At 49.1% G+C, this 12,508-nt stretch overlaps 1 protein-coding gene across 1 annotated transcript in view; it reads right to left on the reverse strand.

Annotated features, from left to right (window-relative positions):
• LOC123378542 (unconventional myosin-X-like) overlaps positions 1-12,508 on the reverse strand; it is a 277,407-nt gene that overhangs the window by 180,424 nt on the left and 84,475 nt on the right. The window contains exons 4-5 of the mRNA XM_045032485.1: positions 7,061-7,248; positions 6,499-6,633 (exon numbers count right to left, since the gene is read on the reverse strand). Of these exons, the coding sequence (XP_044888420.1) occupies positions 6,499-6,633; positions 7,061-7,248 (323 nt within the window). The remainder of the gene's footprint in view (positions 1-6,498; positions 6,634-7,060; positions 7,249-12,508) is intronic.

A 12,508-nucleotide genomic window follows, 5' to 3' on the forward strand; every position in this document is an offset into this window, starting at 1 on the left:
TCTAGCGGAACTAGTCCCAACCCTTGTTCTCACACGACCTCTGTCTGCGGCCTTGGGCAAGCCACTTCTTTGCTACAACTTCCCCGTCTGAAAATGGGATGGCATAACTACAACACCATGAGGTGGAGAACATTACATGTTTTCAAACAATCATGAAGCGAGAAATATATATGCTAAATTAATTTGCTTTGTACAGATCAATGACTGAGATGGCCATGCTGGAATATGAACCAGTGGTTCTAGAACATTTATGCTGTTATTTACAATTGGAATTGAGTCCCAATTATACTAATATGCTCCCAACTGGATTCAAGTCTTAAAACTTCAGTCTGATCAGGAAATTAAAAAGAACTTGACTTGTTCTAAAAACTAGCTTTCCAGCAGCCTCAGCTGGTTCAAACTACCAGGACAATGTTGGGTTATAACTGCAGTGAGCTGCTTAGAGATTTTGATTGTTTCTCCGCAGAGCAATATTAATTACACTGGGGAATTGGGAAAAAGCCAATTTCATTCAAACAGGCAAAATGGGACCAGGATTAGAAATATTCCATTTAATAGTTTAACCCAGTGGTTCTCAACCAGCCTTACATGTACCCTAGGGGTATGCAGAGGTCTTTCACCAGGTACATCAACTCATCTAGATATTTGCCTAGTTTTACAAAGTGCTACATAAAAAGCACTAGTGAAGTCAGTACAAACTAAAATTTCATATAAACAATGACTTGTTTATACTGCTCTATATACTATACACTTAAATGTAAGTAAAGTATTTATATTCCATGGTAAAAATGAAAAAGTAAGCGATTTTTCAGTAATAGTGTGCTGACACACACTTGTATTTTTATGTCTGATTTTGTAAGCAAGTTCTTTTCAAGTGCAGTGAAACTTGGGGGTACACAAGACAAATCAGACTCCTCAAAGGGGTACAGAAGTCTGGAAAGGTTGAGAGCCAGTGGTTTAACCAATACAAAGATTAAAAGTCCAGTGGGGAAAACAAAACAAAGAAAAAGTCAAGGCCACATTGCAGGAATGCTCTGTGAAGGTTTATATTTAACACTAAAACTCATTGTGATTTTTAACAAGAGGATTGCATTATCACTCTGAGAAATATATTTTTTGAATGTGTGGATGATTCCCATAGTCTCACCTGTGCAGTCTCAAAGAAAAGCAGGTTCAGGATTATGAAAAGGTTAAAAAAATAATTATGACCTACAATGTTATTTGAGATCAAATACTGCTGGAGTTTGCAGAAAATAGCAGGTTGTCTTGACTTCGGACAAGGTTAGCTATGTGAAGGGGGTGACACTGAAATGTAGGGAAAGCTTTACAAAACCTCAAGCCCTACCTTTATACTTTATCCTTCGAAAAACAGGCTTTAAACAAAGGCAAAAATGAAATCATTTGTACTGCAATAGCACCCAGACAGCCCATGCAGGACCAGGTTCCTCTGTGCTGGGAGCTGCACAAACACACCAGGAAGTGTGGTCCCTGCCCCGGACAGCTTACTATCTAAGTCCTGATCCTGCTAATACTTACACATGAGTAACTTTACACACAAGTAGTCCCACTGGTTCATCAACACTGCACATGCACAATATTACACACATACATGTTTGCAGGATTAGGGTCTAATCTGAAACAAAATGACCATGACAAACAGAAGGGGAAGGGAGGACATGGGTGAGGATAATAAGATCACATGGTTACCACAGTTATATTGTGCAAGTTAATTACCAATTTGACAATCCTGATGGTTCTAAATAATCTGAATTTAAATAAAATAATAATAATAATAATTAAATCAAATCAGCTCTCTCCAACTGCAGCAGCCGCAAGCATTCACTGAAGAGCTGATTTCTAGCAGGGACTATGGCAGAAGTGGTTCTGGAGGAAGAACTTGAAGGAGCAAAGGGGAGTGGCTATATAGTTCAGCTCAGTGAGGCATTCCATGCATAAGGTGCAGCATGGAAGAAGGTGCAGAGGCATTTGTGGGAGACTGGACAAATAGTCATTTAAGGCTGCCATTATTAGTGAAGCAGAGAGAATGGGGGAGGCAACACAGTGAGAGACAAGCGTAGATATGTATGTGGAACAGAGTTGTGAAGGGCCCAGACGGTGTTTGCATTTGATGCAGTGGAGAACAGGAAGCCTGTGCAGGGCAGGAATTCAAAGGGGTGAGGGTGACAGAGTGACAGGCTAGAAGGATGATCTTAGATGCTTCATTTTGAAGGCACCAGAGATGGGTGACAGGCAGGCCTGAGCAGAGAAGGCAGCAGTAGTAAAGACAGCAGATGAGGAGGGTCTGGAACCAAAGTTTTAGCTATATGGAGAGAGAGAAAATATTGGATTTTGGAAATGTTGCAAAGGAAGCAGCTGCAGAATTTAAACACAGTCTGGATAAGATGACTCTCAGATTACAAACCTGAATGGTAGAGAGGACGGTTGTATTGTCAACAGTGACAGAAAATGGAGGAGTGATGACACTTTCAGAGGAAAGATCAGGAGTTTGGCTTTGGCCATGTTAAAAAGTGGACAGCGAGAAGTATCCAGGAGATGATGTCAGAGAAACAGACAGAGATATGGGACTGGACTGAAGGAGACAGATCAGGAATGGAGAGGTAGATCTGTGACACATTGGCTTAGAGATGAGAGCTGAAGCCGTGGGAGCAGATGAGGTCACCCAGAGAGACGGGTAAAGGGAGCGGAGAGGAGTGTGGCCAAGGACAGAGCACTGTGGGACCCCATGAACAGTGGGAGAGGGAAGGAAGAGGACCCACCGAAAGAGATGCTGAAGGTGCAGCCAGTGAAGTAGGAGGAAAACCAGGAGAAGACGGAGTCGCAAAAGCCAAGGGAGGACAAAATGTCACGAAGGAGGGTATGATCAACAGTGTCAAAAGGAGCAGAGAGGTCGAGGAGGATGAGGATGGAGTAGAACTCCTGGGAAAATAAAATAAATATTAGAGAAAACATCAACAACCTGTTTTATGCACCTTTCAAAATCCTTCTAGAACTCGCTTTCTTTCATGGAGGAAGGATATCAGTTTAACAAAGAAGCATCTTCACGTAAAAATCTCAAAACTAGAAACACTATGCTGAAGTTTCAATAAACAAGTACAAATCTGGATATTTTCATACATTTTCTCTGTCTTGGAAATCAAGTCTCCTGAAGAGACCAAGCAAGCAATAGGTAAATGTGAGAGATACGTTAACATTTCTAATGAAGAAGCTAAAATAGGGGTACACAACAAACAAGAACATCACTGCAACTAACCCAGTTGGGCTAAGGGAGTTTTCAGAGACCGGATTTCTGGGGAAAATACAAAGCATGAACTTCACAAAAAGCAAGTAAACAAGATTACGATAACATTACCCCACCCAGGAGAGCCTTTAATATGAGCGAGTCTGAGCTGAAATTTAACAATAGCATTGCTGGCTTTCTGCACGCATTTGCCCAGTTCCTCAGCCCCACTAAGGTCATTCGGTGCCACTGGAGTAGCATAAAAAGGTGACCTTCAAGCTGTTTTCTGAGCGCTGCTGAGCATTCTCCAGCCTCAGGCAGGGGGGTATGACAGCCATTTGGAGGCTAGAGAGGGCAGAGCCTGAATGCCACACACAACACCGATGCTCAAACAGGAAAAGGGTCCCTAGAGGGCATTCTAGCTGGCACAGGTTAGAGAAGCCAGTAACTGATTTAATTTGAGCTGGAGACTGGATCAGCTCCCAGCCAAGCCCCAGGTCACAGGAAGCACAAAGTATCAGAGGGGGAGCCGTGTTAGTCTGGATCTGTAAAAGCAGCAAAGAATCCTGTGGCACCTTATAGACTAACAGACGTTTTGGAGCATGAGCTTTCGTGGGTGAATCCCCACTTCGTCGGAAGCACAAAAGTGACTTAGAACCACCTTTTCGTCTGTCCCCATCAATAGCAAAGATATGGGGACACAGTTCACCACAGTAGAGGGGTCCACATAGGTCTGCGGCAGACTCGCATATAGCCTGGAGCTCAGCACAGCTGAGGACTGTTCCCATCATATCTCGTCTGGGGCTCATTCTAACTGGCTACCAGGGAGAAGTAAAGGAACCACTAACCACTAAGGCCATAAGGGACCATTATGGTAATTTAATCTGACCTCCTGCATAATACAGGTCACAAAACCTCACCAAGGATTCCTGCACTGAGCCCATTACTTCTGCTCAGGGCTGTTCCTAGGGCCCAGGACAAACCCCGCCCCCCCCGGCCCCGCCCCCACTCCACTCCTTTCCCCAAACCCCCACCCCGCCTCTTCCCACCCCCACCCCATCTCTTCCCTGCTTCCGCCCCCTTCCCCAAGCGACACCGAGAGCCAGCTGCTTCCGGCCGGTGAGTGCAGACCTGAACCCCACTGCCGGTACCAGGCCCCATGCTAACCGCCTCAGCCTGTCTGCCTCCCCCCCAGGGGCCAGCCTAGCCCCCCCTGCACAACATGCACACAGAGCCATCCCTAGGGTACGGCGATTCGGGGTGGCTGCCAGGGGGCCCCCCGAAAAGGCGGGGCCCAGGGTGACCATCCCGATTCACCCTACCCTAGAGACTGCTCTGCTTCTGGTTGAGCTACAGTGTGTCTTTTCGAAAGAGATACCCAGGCTTGGTTTAAAGACCAAGTGATGGAGAATCTACCACACTCCTGAATAAGTTGTTCCCATCATTAATTACCCTCCTTGTCAGAGAGGTGTTCCTTATTTCTAATCTGACTTGTCTAGCTCCACTTTCAGATACTAGATCTTGTTATGCCTTTGTCTACCACATTAAAGCACCTTCAGTCATCAGAAATCTTATAGGCCATGATCAAGTCACCTCTTAACTTTCTCTTGGCTATACAAAACATATTAAGTCTTTCAGTATAAGGCAAATTTTCCGGATCATGAATCATTCCTGTAGCTCTTCTCTGAGTCCTCTCAAATTTATCAACACTCTTTTTAAAGTCTGCACACCACAGCGAGATGTAATATTCAGTAACAGTCTCACCAATGCTGTATACAGTGGTAATCACACTTCCCTGCTTCTCAGTATTCCTCTGCTTATACATCCAAGGAGAATGGAGAACTCCCACCTTGATCTCATTCAGCAGCATGGAACCCAGAGTGGGGAATCTAATCATTATATATTAGTCTTATTATTCATATTGCAACTTTTCCCAAAGGCCTAGGATGGATGCACATTATGCCAGGTACTGCACAAGTAACAGGAAACACCCCCTGCCCCAAACAGCTTACAATCTATTTAAAGACAAACACAACAAGTATCTGTAACAAACTGAGGTCACAGAGGAAGCAAGACGAGGGTAGCAGCAAAAGGGACATAACATTATACAGACTCACTGCAGGCCCAGTTAAAAGATTTAAAAGACAAACAGACTTAGGATCTGAGTGATGTCAGTTATCCCTGCTAGACACCTGCCCAACCATTACCATTTGGCAGTGTATCACAGGCCCCGTGACAGAGGTGGGTCTGAGGACAGGGTGCTGGTTTTACAGATTAGTTCGGGGGGTGTTTCATGCCTAAGGGCAGACATGGAAGAAAAACAGTGCTGAAGTGGCACAGGCCCGCAGAACTACAAAGGGCTATTTGGGAAGCAGCCACTGTACTGGCCCTTTACAAGGGGTCTGCACTTCCAGAGTGTATGTTTCTTACGCTGTCCCTGCTTAATACCATCACTGTTTAGCTGTGCCAATACCAGCTGCGAGGGTCCGTTACGGTCTTTTCTATTCAGGTTCTTATACAGCACTCATTACTGTGGTACCTGAACGTTCATGCTTCAGAATCTGGTGCTCACAGTTCAGGGTTTCAGCTGGCCACCTTCAGGGACAGGAAGGGATTCCTGCCCCCACCCCACCGCCATCACCAATGTATTCTGGCAGGTTTTTTAATCTCTTTCCTCTGAACCATCAGGAGTGGCCACGGCTGGAGATGGGACACTGGATGGGGACGGCCAGGCTCTGAGGTGGCACCGAGCATTCTCCCTCAGGGGCTTGGCTGGCTGGTTCTTGCTCACATGCACAGGGTTTAACTGACTGCCATATGTGGGGCTGGGAAAGAATTTTCCCCCAGGTCAGATAGGCAATGATCTTGGGGGGTAGATTCGCTTTACTTTGCAGCATGTCACTTGCCAGGATTATCTGTGTATAGTTCATTTAATCATTTCCCTGCCATTGCAGGGGCCTGGAGTGCTGGTGCACCTCGGTCCCCCCTATTCTCTGTGGGTCTCATTTCCATTGTTTGGTTTAATGTGCGAGTGCTGGGTGATGGCTTGTGCCACACAGAAGGTCAGACTAGATGATATAATGATCTGTTTTGGCCTCAAACTCTATGATTCTATCATTCTTTAGTTGTTCAGTGAGGTGAAAGGGCTGTTGTGTGATAAAGGTCACACAGCTGCCCCAGCCATACAGGGCCCCTCTCACCCCTGCAGACACTGTCCCTGACTGCTCACTGGTTGTCTCTCCCGTGAAGATGAACTGTACCTGCTCTCCAGGATGGCTTCCTCCACATGAGTACTCTTCTCAGATGCAGGGGCCCCTAGAGAGTTCTGGCTCATAGCTGACAGGAATTTGAGCAACAGCTTGGTGCTCTCGGTCTTTCCAGCTCCACTTTCTCCGCTGTTAAGGAACAGACATGATACATTCACAAACCCAGAACAGAGCAAGTGGCTGTCCCACCCAGGGAGAACGGAGAATAAGTGGGTAAGGAATGGTGTCCCTAGCCTCTGTTTGTCAGAGGGTGGAGATGGATGGCAGGAGAGAGATCACTTGATCATTGCCTGCTAGGTTCACTCCCTCTGGGGCACCTGGCACTGGCCACTGTCGGTAGACAGGATACTGGGCTGGATGGACCTTTGGTCTGACCCAGTACAGCCGTTCTTATGTTCTTATGTAAGTGGTCTGTAGGACCAAATGTGGGGCATCTCCACCACTACTGCAGGCATAGGCGAGACAAGGGGTAGGAACACAGGTGCCATTGCACACAGGATGGTGGGAGTGGGGAGTGTAATACAACCGAGGGTTAGCTGTATGTTTAGTCTCTAACCTGATCAGAACACACTGGCTGTCGTGACGCTTCCACAAGCAGCAGTAACACTCATTAGCAGTGGCAAAGATATGGGGTGGCAGCTCACCCAGGTGATGCCGTCTGTACAGGTCCATGGCGGCCGCACTGTACAGACCAGAGATGGGTTTGTATGGATTTACTGATGCCAAGATGGAACCAATGTTCGTCTAAGGGAGAAAACAAAATATAGTGAGAAAATCAAGTACCAGAAAAGCCACCGACAAGCCAGGACTCTGAAACGATTAATGGTGGGAGTGAGTGAGCCTGAGAGAAGCCGCAGCGCCAAAGCCAATGGCCTCCCAATACAGGGAGGAGGAGAGGAAACAGACCCTGAGGGGAGGGGTGCTGCAAAGTCAGGGGTGGGGGGAGGAGGAGCTAAAATTTTACTGCTCCGCAACAAAACATCTTTGTTTGGCTTGTTGTAAAGCTTTTATTTAAAGTATTTCAAAATATGGGGCCAGATCCTCCCCTGAACCCAGCTGCTTGGACTGCACTTGCTGCTGGCAAACTGAATCAAGGCCAAAAGGTGATTTAGAACAACCTTTGCCTCTCCCCCACCCAGATCCTGTGCTGAGTGGAGAGTACCTGGACCTGTCTAGCCCATAGAACAATAATGTGAGAGTGACACATCCTGTCCCCAATCCATGCAGATCAATAATAAAGCCCAAGCACAGCCATCCCTATCCCTGCATAACTCCCTGCCCTCTCTGCATTCCTCTTGCTCTTCCTGTACTGTGGTTTCTCATCTTGGGCTGCACGCCCCCAATTCCAAATAGCCGCATCTTCAGCCCAGGTGTAACCAATGAATTTCTCACAGTGCTGCTGGTGGTACTATATTTTGCCAGCAGAGGACAGCATTTCATATCACTGCCAAATAACAAACTGCAGACACCCAGAGTTACGTAAACCCAAGAGCAACCCATGGTTTCTCCCTGCTGCATGTAATATGTGGACACAGTACGATGGCAGAATAGATGGAGCTTTGAAAGACAGGACCCAGACTGGCAGAAGCATAAGAGCTGAGGAGATGCTACAGCAGGGGCGGGCAAACTTTTTGGCCTGAGGGCCGCATCGGGTTTTGTAAATTGTATGGAGGGCCAGTTAGGGGAGGAAGTCATGCTCTCCCCCCCGCTGGGACTCCTGCCCCATCCAACACCCCCTATTCCCTGACGGCCCCTCTGGGACCCCTGCACCATCCACACACACCCCTGCTCCCTGCCCCCCCCAGACATCCGCCACCTCATCCAACCTCTCCTCTCATTCCTGACGGCCCTCCCCGGAACCCCTGCCCCATCCAACCACACCTTCTCCCTGTCCCCCGACTGCCCCCAGAACCCCTGCCCCTGACTGACCCCTGCTACCCTATCCAACCCTCCATCCTTCCTGATTGCCCCCTGGGACCACTGCCCCCATTCAACCCCCTGTCCCCTCAACTGTCCTGACCCCTATCCACCCCCCTCCCCACCCCCTGAACTCCCCTGCCCTGTATCCATCCTCCCCCCGCCCCCCCCCGACCCCTTACCGTGCTGCCTGGAGCACCGCTCTGCAGCTGCGCTGCCCCAGGAGCTCACAGCCCTGCCGCCCAGAGCATTGCGCCGGTGGCAGAGTGAGCAAGCTGAGGCTGCAAGGGAGGGGGACAGCAGGGGAGGGGCTGGGGGTGAGCTTCCCGGGACAGGAGCTCAGGGGCCGGGCAAGACGGTCCCGCGGGCCGGATATGGCCTGGGGGCCATAGTTTGCCCACCTCTGTGCTACAGGCACCAAACTACTCAAGACTCATGTCCAAGAGCAGCACCTATAGTATCATCAGTGGGGAAATAATCATTGGGCCACATCACAAGGGGCACTAATGGGCAACCTTAGCTCTCGGTCAGCAGAGTGGCCAAGCATTGCATAGGTCTACCCCTCTGAGGTGGTCCGTCCTGGTTAGGGGCAAGGTGCATTGGTGGGGGGAGGGGAGCTGAAAGAAGATCTGGGGTGACAGAGAAGAAAGCAGGTCCCTGAGAAATAGCAAGATAGGACATTTTCCTGACAGGCTGGTGTGGAAGTGCGACACCACCTTGGGGAGAAAGGCCAGGTGCGGCCTGAGTTGCACCTTATCCTTGTGGAAAACCATGTAAGATGGGTCAGAGGTGAGGGCTTTTAGCTCAGACACCCTCTTCACAGAAGTAATGGCAACCAGGAAAGCTACCTTCCATGACAGCTACAGGAGGGAGCAAGTTGCCCATGGTTCGAATGGGGGCCCCATGAGCCTGGAGAGGACCAGGTTAAGGTCCCACCGAGGGACAGGCTGCCTGATCTGGGGATGTAGGCCAGGGGTAGGCAACCTATGGCACACGTGCCGAAGGCGGCACGCGAGCTGATTTTCAGTGGCACTCACACTGCCTGGGTCCTGGCCACTGGTCCAGGGGGCTTCTGCATTTTAATTTAATTTTAAATGAAGCATCTTAAACATTTTGAAAACCTTATTTACTTTACATACAACAATATAGATATATATTATAGACTTATAGAAAGAGACCTTCTAAAAATGTTTAAATGTATTACCGGCACGCAAAACCTTAAATTAGAGTGAATAAATGTAGACTTGGCACACCACTTCTGAAAGGTTGCCGACCCCTGATGTAGGCAGTCCAGACCTTTGAGGAAGTGACCAACCATAGGGTTGGCGAAGACGAATCGACCAGAAATTCTTGGGTGGAAGGCCGAGGTAGCAGTGAGGTGTACCCTTATGGAGGATGCCGCCAGGCCTTGCTGTTTCAGGTGTAGGGGGTGCTCCAAGACGAAGGGTACAGGCGGCTGGAGAGGCGGTGTACGACACTAGTCACACCAACACAAGAATCTCTTCCACTTTGCCAGATATGCGGCTCTAGTGGAGGGCTTCCTGCTGCCGAGGAGGACCTCCCTTACTTGTTCTGAGCACAGAAGTTCCATGGGCTGCAGCCATGAAGCTTCCAAGCCAGGAGGTGGAGGGACCACAGGCCGGGGTGATGGAGGCGACCATGGTCCTGAGTGAGTAAGTCGGGGAGGGGAGGTAACATGACCGGTGCATCCACTGACAGCTCCAGTAGCATAGTGTACCAGTGTTGTTGAGGCCACACTGGAGCTATCAGAATTACCTTTGCCCCCTCCCTGTGGACCTTGAGCAGGACCTTGTGCATGAGAGGGAACAGGGGAAAGGTGTAGAGCAGGTGACCTCTCCAGGGTAGCAGGAATGCGTCTGTGAGGGAGCCTGGGCTGTGACCCTGGAAGGAGAACATTGGGCACTTCCTGTTGCGTCGGGTGGCAAACATGCCTGAACTGAGTCTAACATTGCCCCAATGAATTCTATTCTCTGGGTTGGTTCCAAGCTCGATTTCCCCAAGTTGAGGAGGAGACCCAGCTGCTTGAATGTGCACCTGACCAAACAGATTTGGGACTGCACCTGTGCCTTGGTGTGGCCCCTGAGCAGCCAGTCGTTGAGGTAAGGGTATACTTGCACCTGCTAGCGACTGAGGAAAGCAGCCACGACTGACATGCACTTGATGAACACTCAGGGGGCTGTTGAGAGGCCAAATGGTAGGGCAGGGAATTGGTAATACTTGTGGTTGACCACAAAGCGTAGGAAGCGCAGGTGTGCGGGGCAGATCACTATATGGAAGTATGCATCTTTCATGTCAAAGGTGGCATACAAGTCTCCCAGATCCAGGGAGGGGATGATGATGATGATGATGTTCGTCCATCGTTATTGATGAAGACCTCAACAACTCATTCGTTCGATGACCGGGCTCTGTGCGTCCGAAGATGACTGATCAGTCCGATTCGTGTGTGGAATGTCCTGTCACACGTCGGGCAGACACGTGATGGCACTGTCGATGATGTGCGGGCAGCTCTGGACTTGCACAACTCACACTTTCTTTCAGCCTCAGCAGTACGCCTCGCCTCAAAGGTATGACTGCCTGTGTGAATGAGGCTGCGCCATGCTGGACGGTTCAGTGCGAGGGTTTCCCATGTGGCGGTGTTGATCTCGAGGGACTTCAGAGAGGTCTTCAGCGTGTCCTTGAACCGCTTCTTTTGTCCTCCATGGGAGCGCTTTCCCTGGGTGAGTTCTCCGTAGAAGAGCTGTTTAGGAATGCGCTCGTCTGACATTCTCACGACATGTCCGGACCATCTGGTCTGGGCTCTCATCAGCAGTGTGTGAACTGACGGCAGACTGGCTCTGGTAAGGACTTCAGTATTGGGCACTTTGTCCTGCCATCTGATTTTTAGAAGCTTTCGCAGACAGGAAATGTGGAAGTGATTGAGCCTTCATGCATGACTCCGATAGACAGTCCACGTCTTGCAGGCGTACAGCAGAGTTGGAAGCACCACTGCTCGGTAGACCTTCAGCTTCGTTGGTAGGCTGATCCCTCGACGTTCCCAGACGTTGGAGCGCAATCGGCCAAATGCAGAGCTGGCTTTAGCAATTCTGCAGTTTACTTCATCATCGATTGACACTGCTCGGGAAAGGGTACTGCCCAGGTACGTGAAGTGGTCCACTGCCTGAAATTTCTGTCCATTTACAGTGATGGACGGTTCTGAGTACGGAGCGTGGGGAGCTGGCTGGTGCATGACCTCAGTCTTCTTGATGTTAATGGTGAGACCGAAGTTGTTGCATGCAGATGAAAACTTGTCCATACTGGCTTGCATTTCTGGCTCTGTACTAGCATTCAGAGCACAATCATTGGCAAAGAGAAAGTCTCGAAGTACAGTTTCCTTCACCTTGGTGATGGCACGCAGTCGCCTCAGATTGAACAGTTTACCTGTCAGTTCTGTACTACAGGCCTACTCCTTCAGTGCAGTGTTGAAAGGCATCAGTCAGAGTGGCAGAGAATATCATGCTGAACAAAGTGGGTGCTAAAACACACCCTTGCTTGACGCGGTTGGTGACTGGGAAGGCCTCAGATGTTTCACCATCATCCAGGACACGAGCCATCATACCGTGATGAAATTGACGTACCATTCGTATGAATCATAGAATCATAGAACTTAAGATCAGAAGGGACCATTATGATCATCTAGTCTGACCTCCCACAAGATGCAGGCCACAAAAGCTGACCCACCCACTCCTGAAATAATTCTCTCCCTTGACTCAGATGTTGAAGTCCCCAAATCCTGATTTAAAGACTTCAAGTAGCAGATAATCCTCCAGCAAGCGACCCCTGCCCCATGCTGCGGAGGAAGGCGAAAAACCTCCAGGGCCACTGACAATCTACCCTGGAGGAAAATTCCTTCCCGACCCCAAATATGGCGATCAGCTGAACCCCGAGCATGTGGGCAAGACTCTCGAGCCAGACACTCAGGAAAAAGACTTTCAATATCCCAACATTGACCCTCGGTACTAATTACCAGTGGTGGCACGTTATTGACCTATTGACTAAATCACGTTATCCTATCAAACCATTCCCTCCA

Source organism: Mauremys mutica, chromosome 10 (genome assembly GCF_020497125.1).
Source record: "Mauremys mutica isolate MM-2020 ecotype Southern chromosome 10, ASM2049712v1, whole genome shotgun sequence".
Taxonomy (NCBI): Eukaryota; Metazoa; Chordata; order Testudines; family Geoemydidae; genus Mauremys; species Mauremys mutica.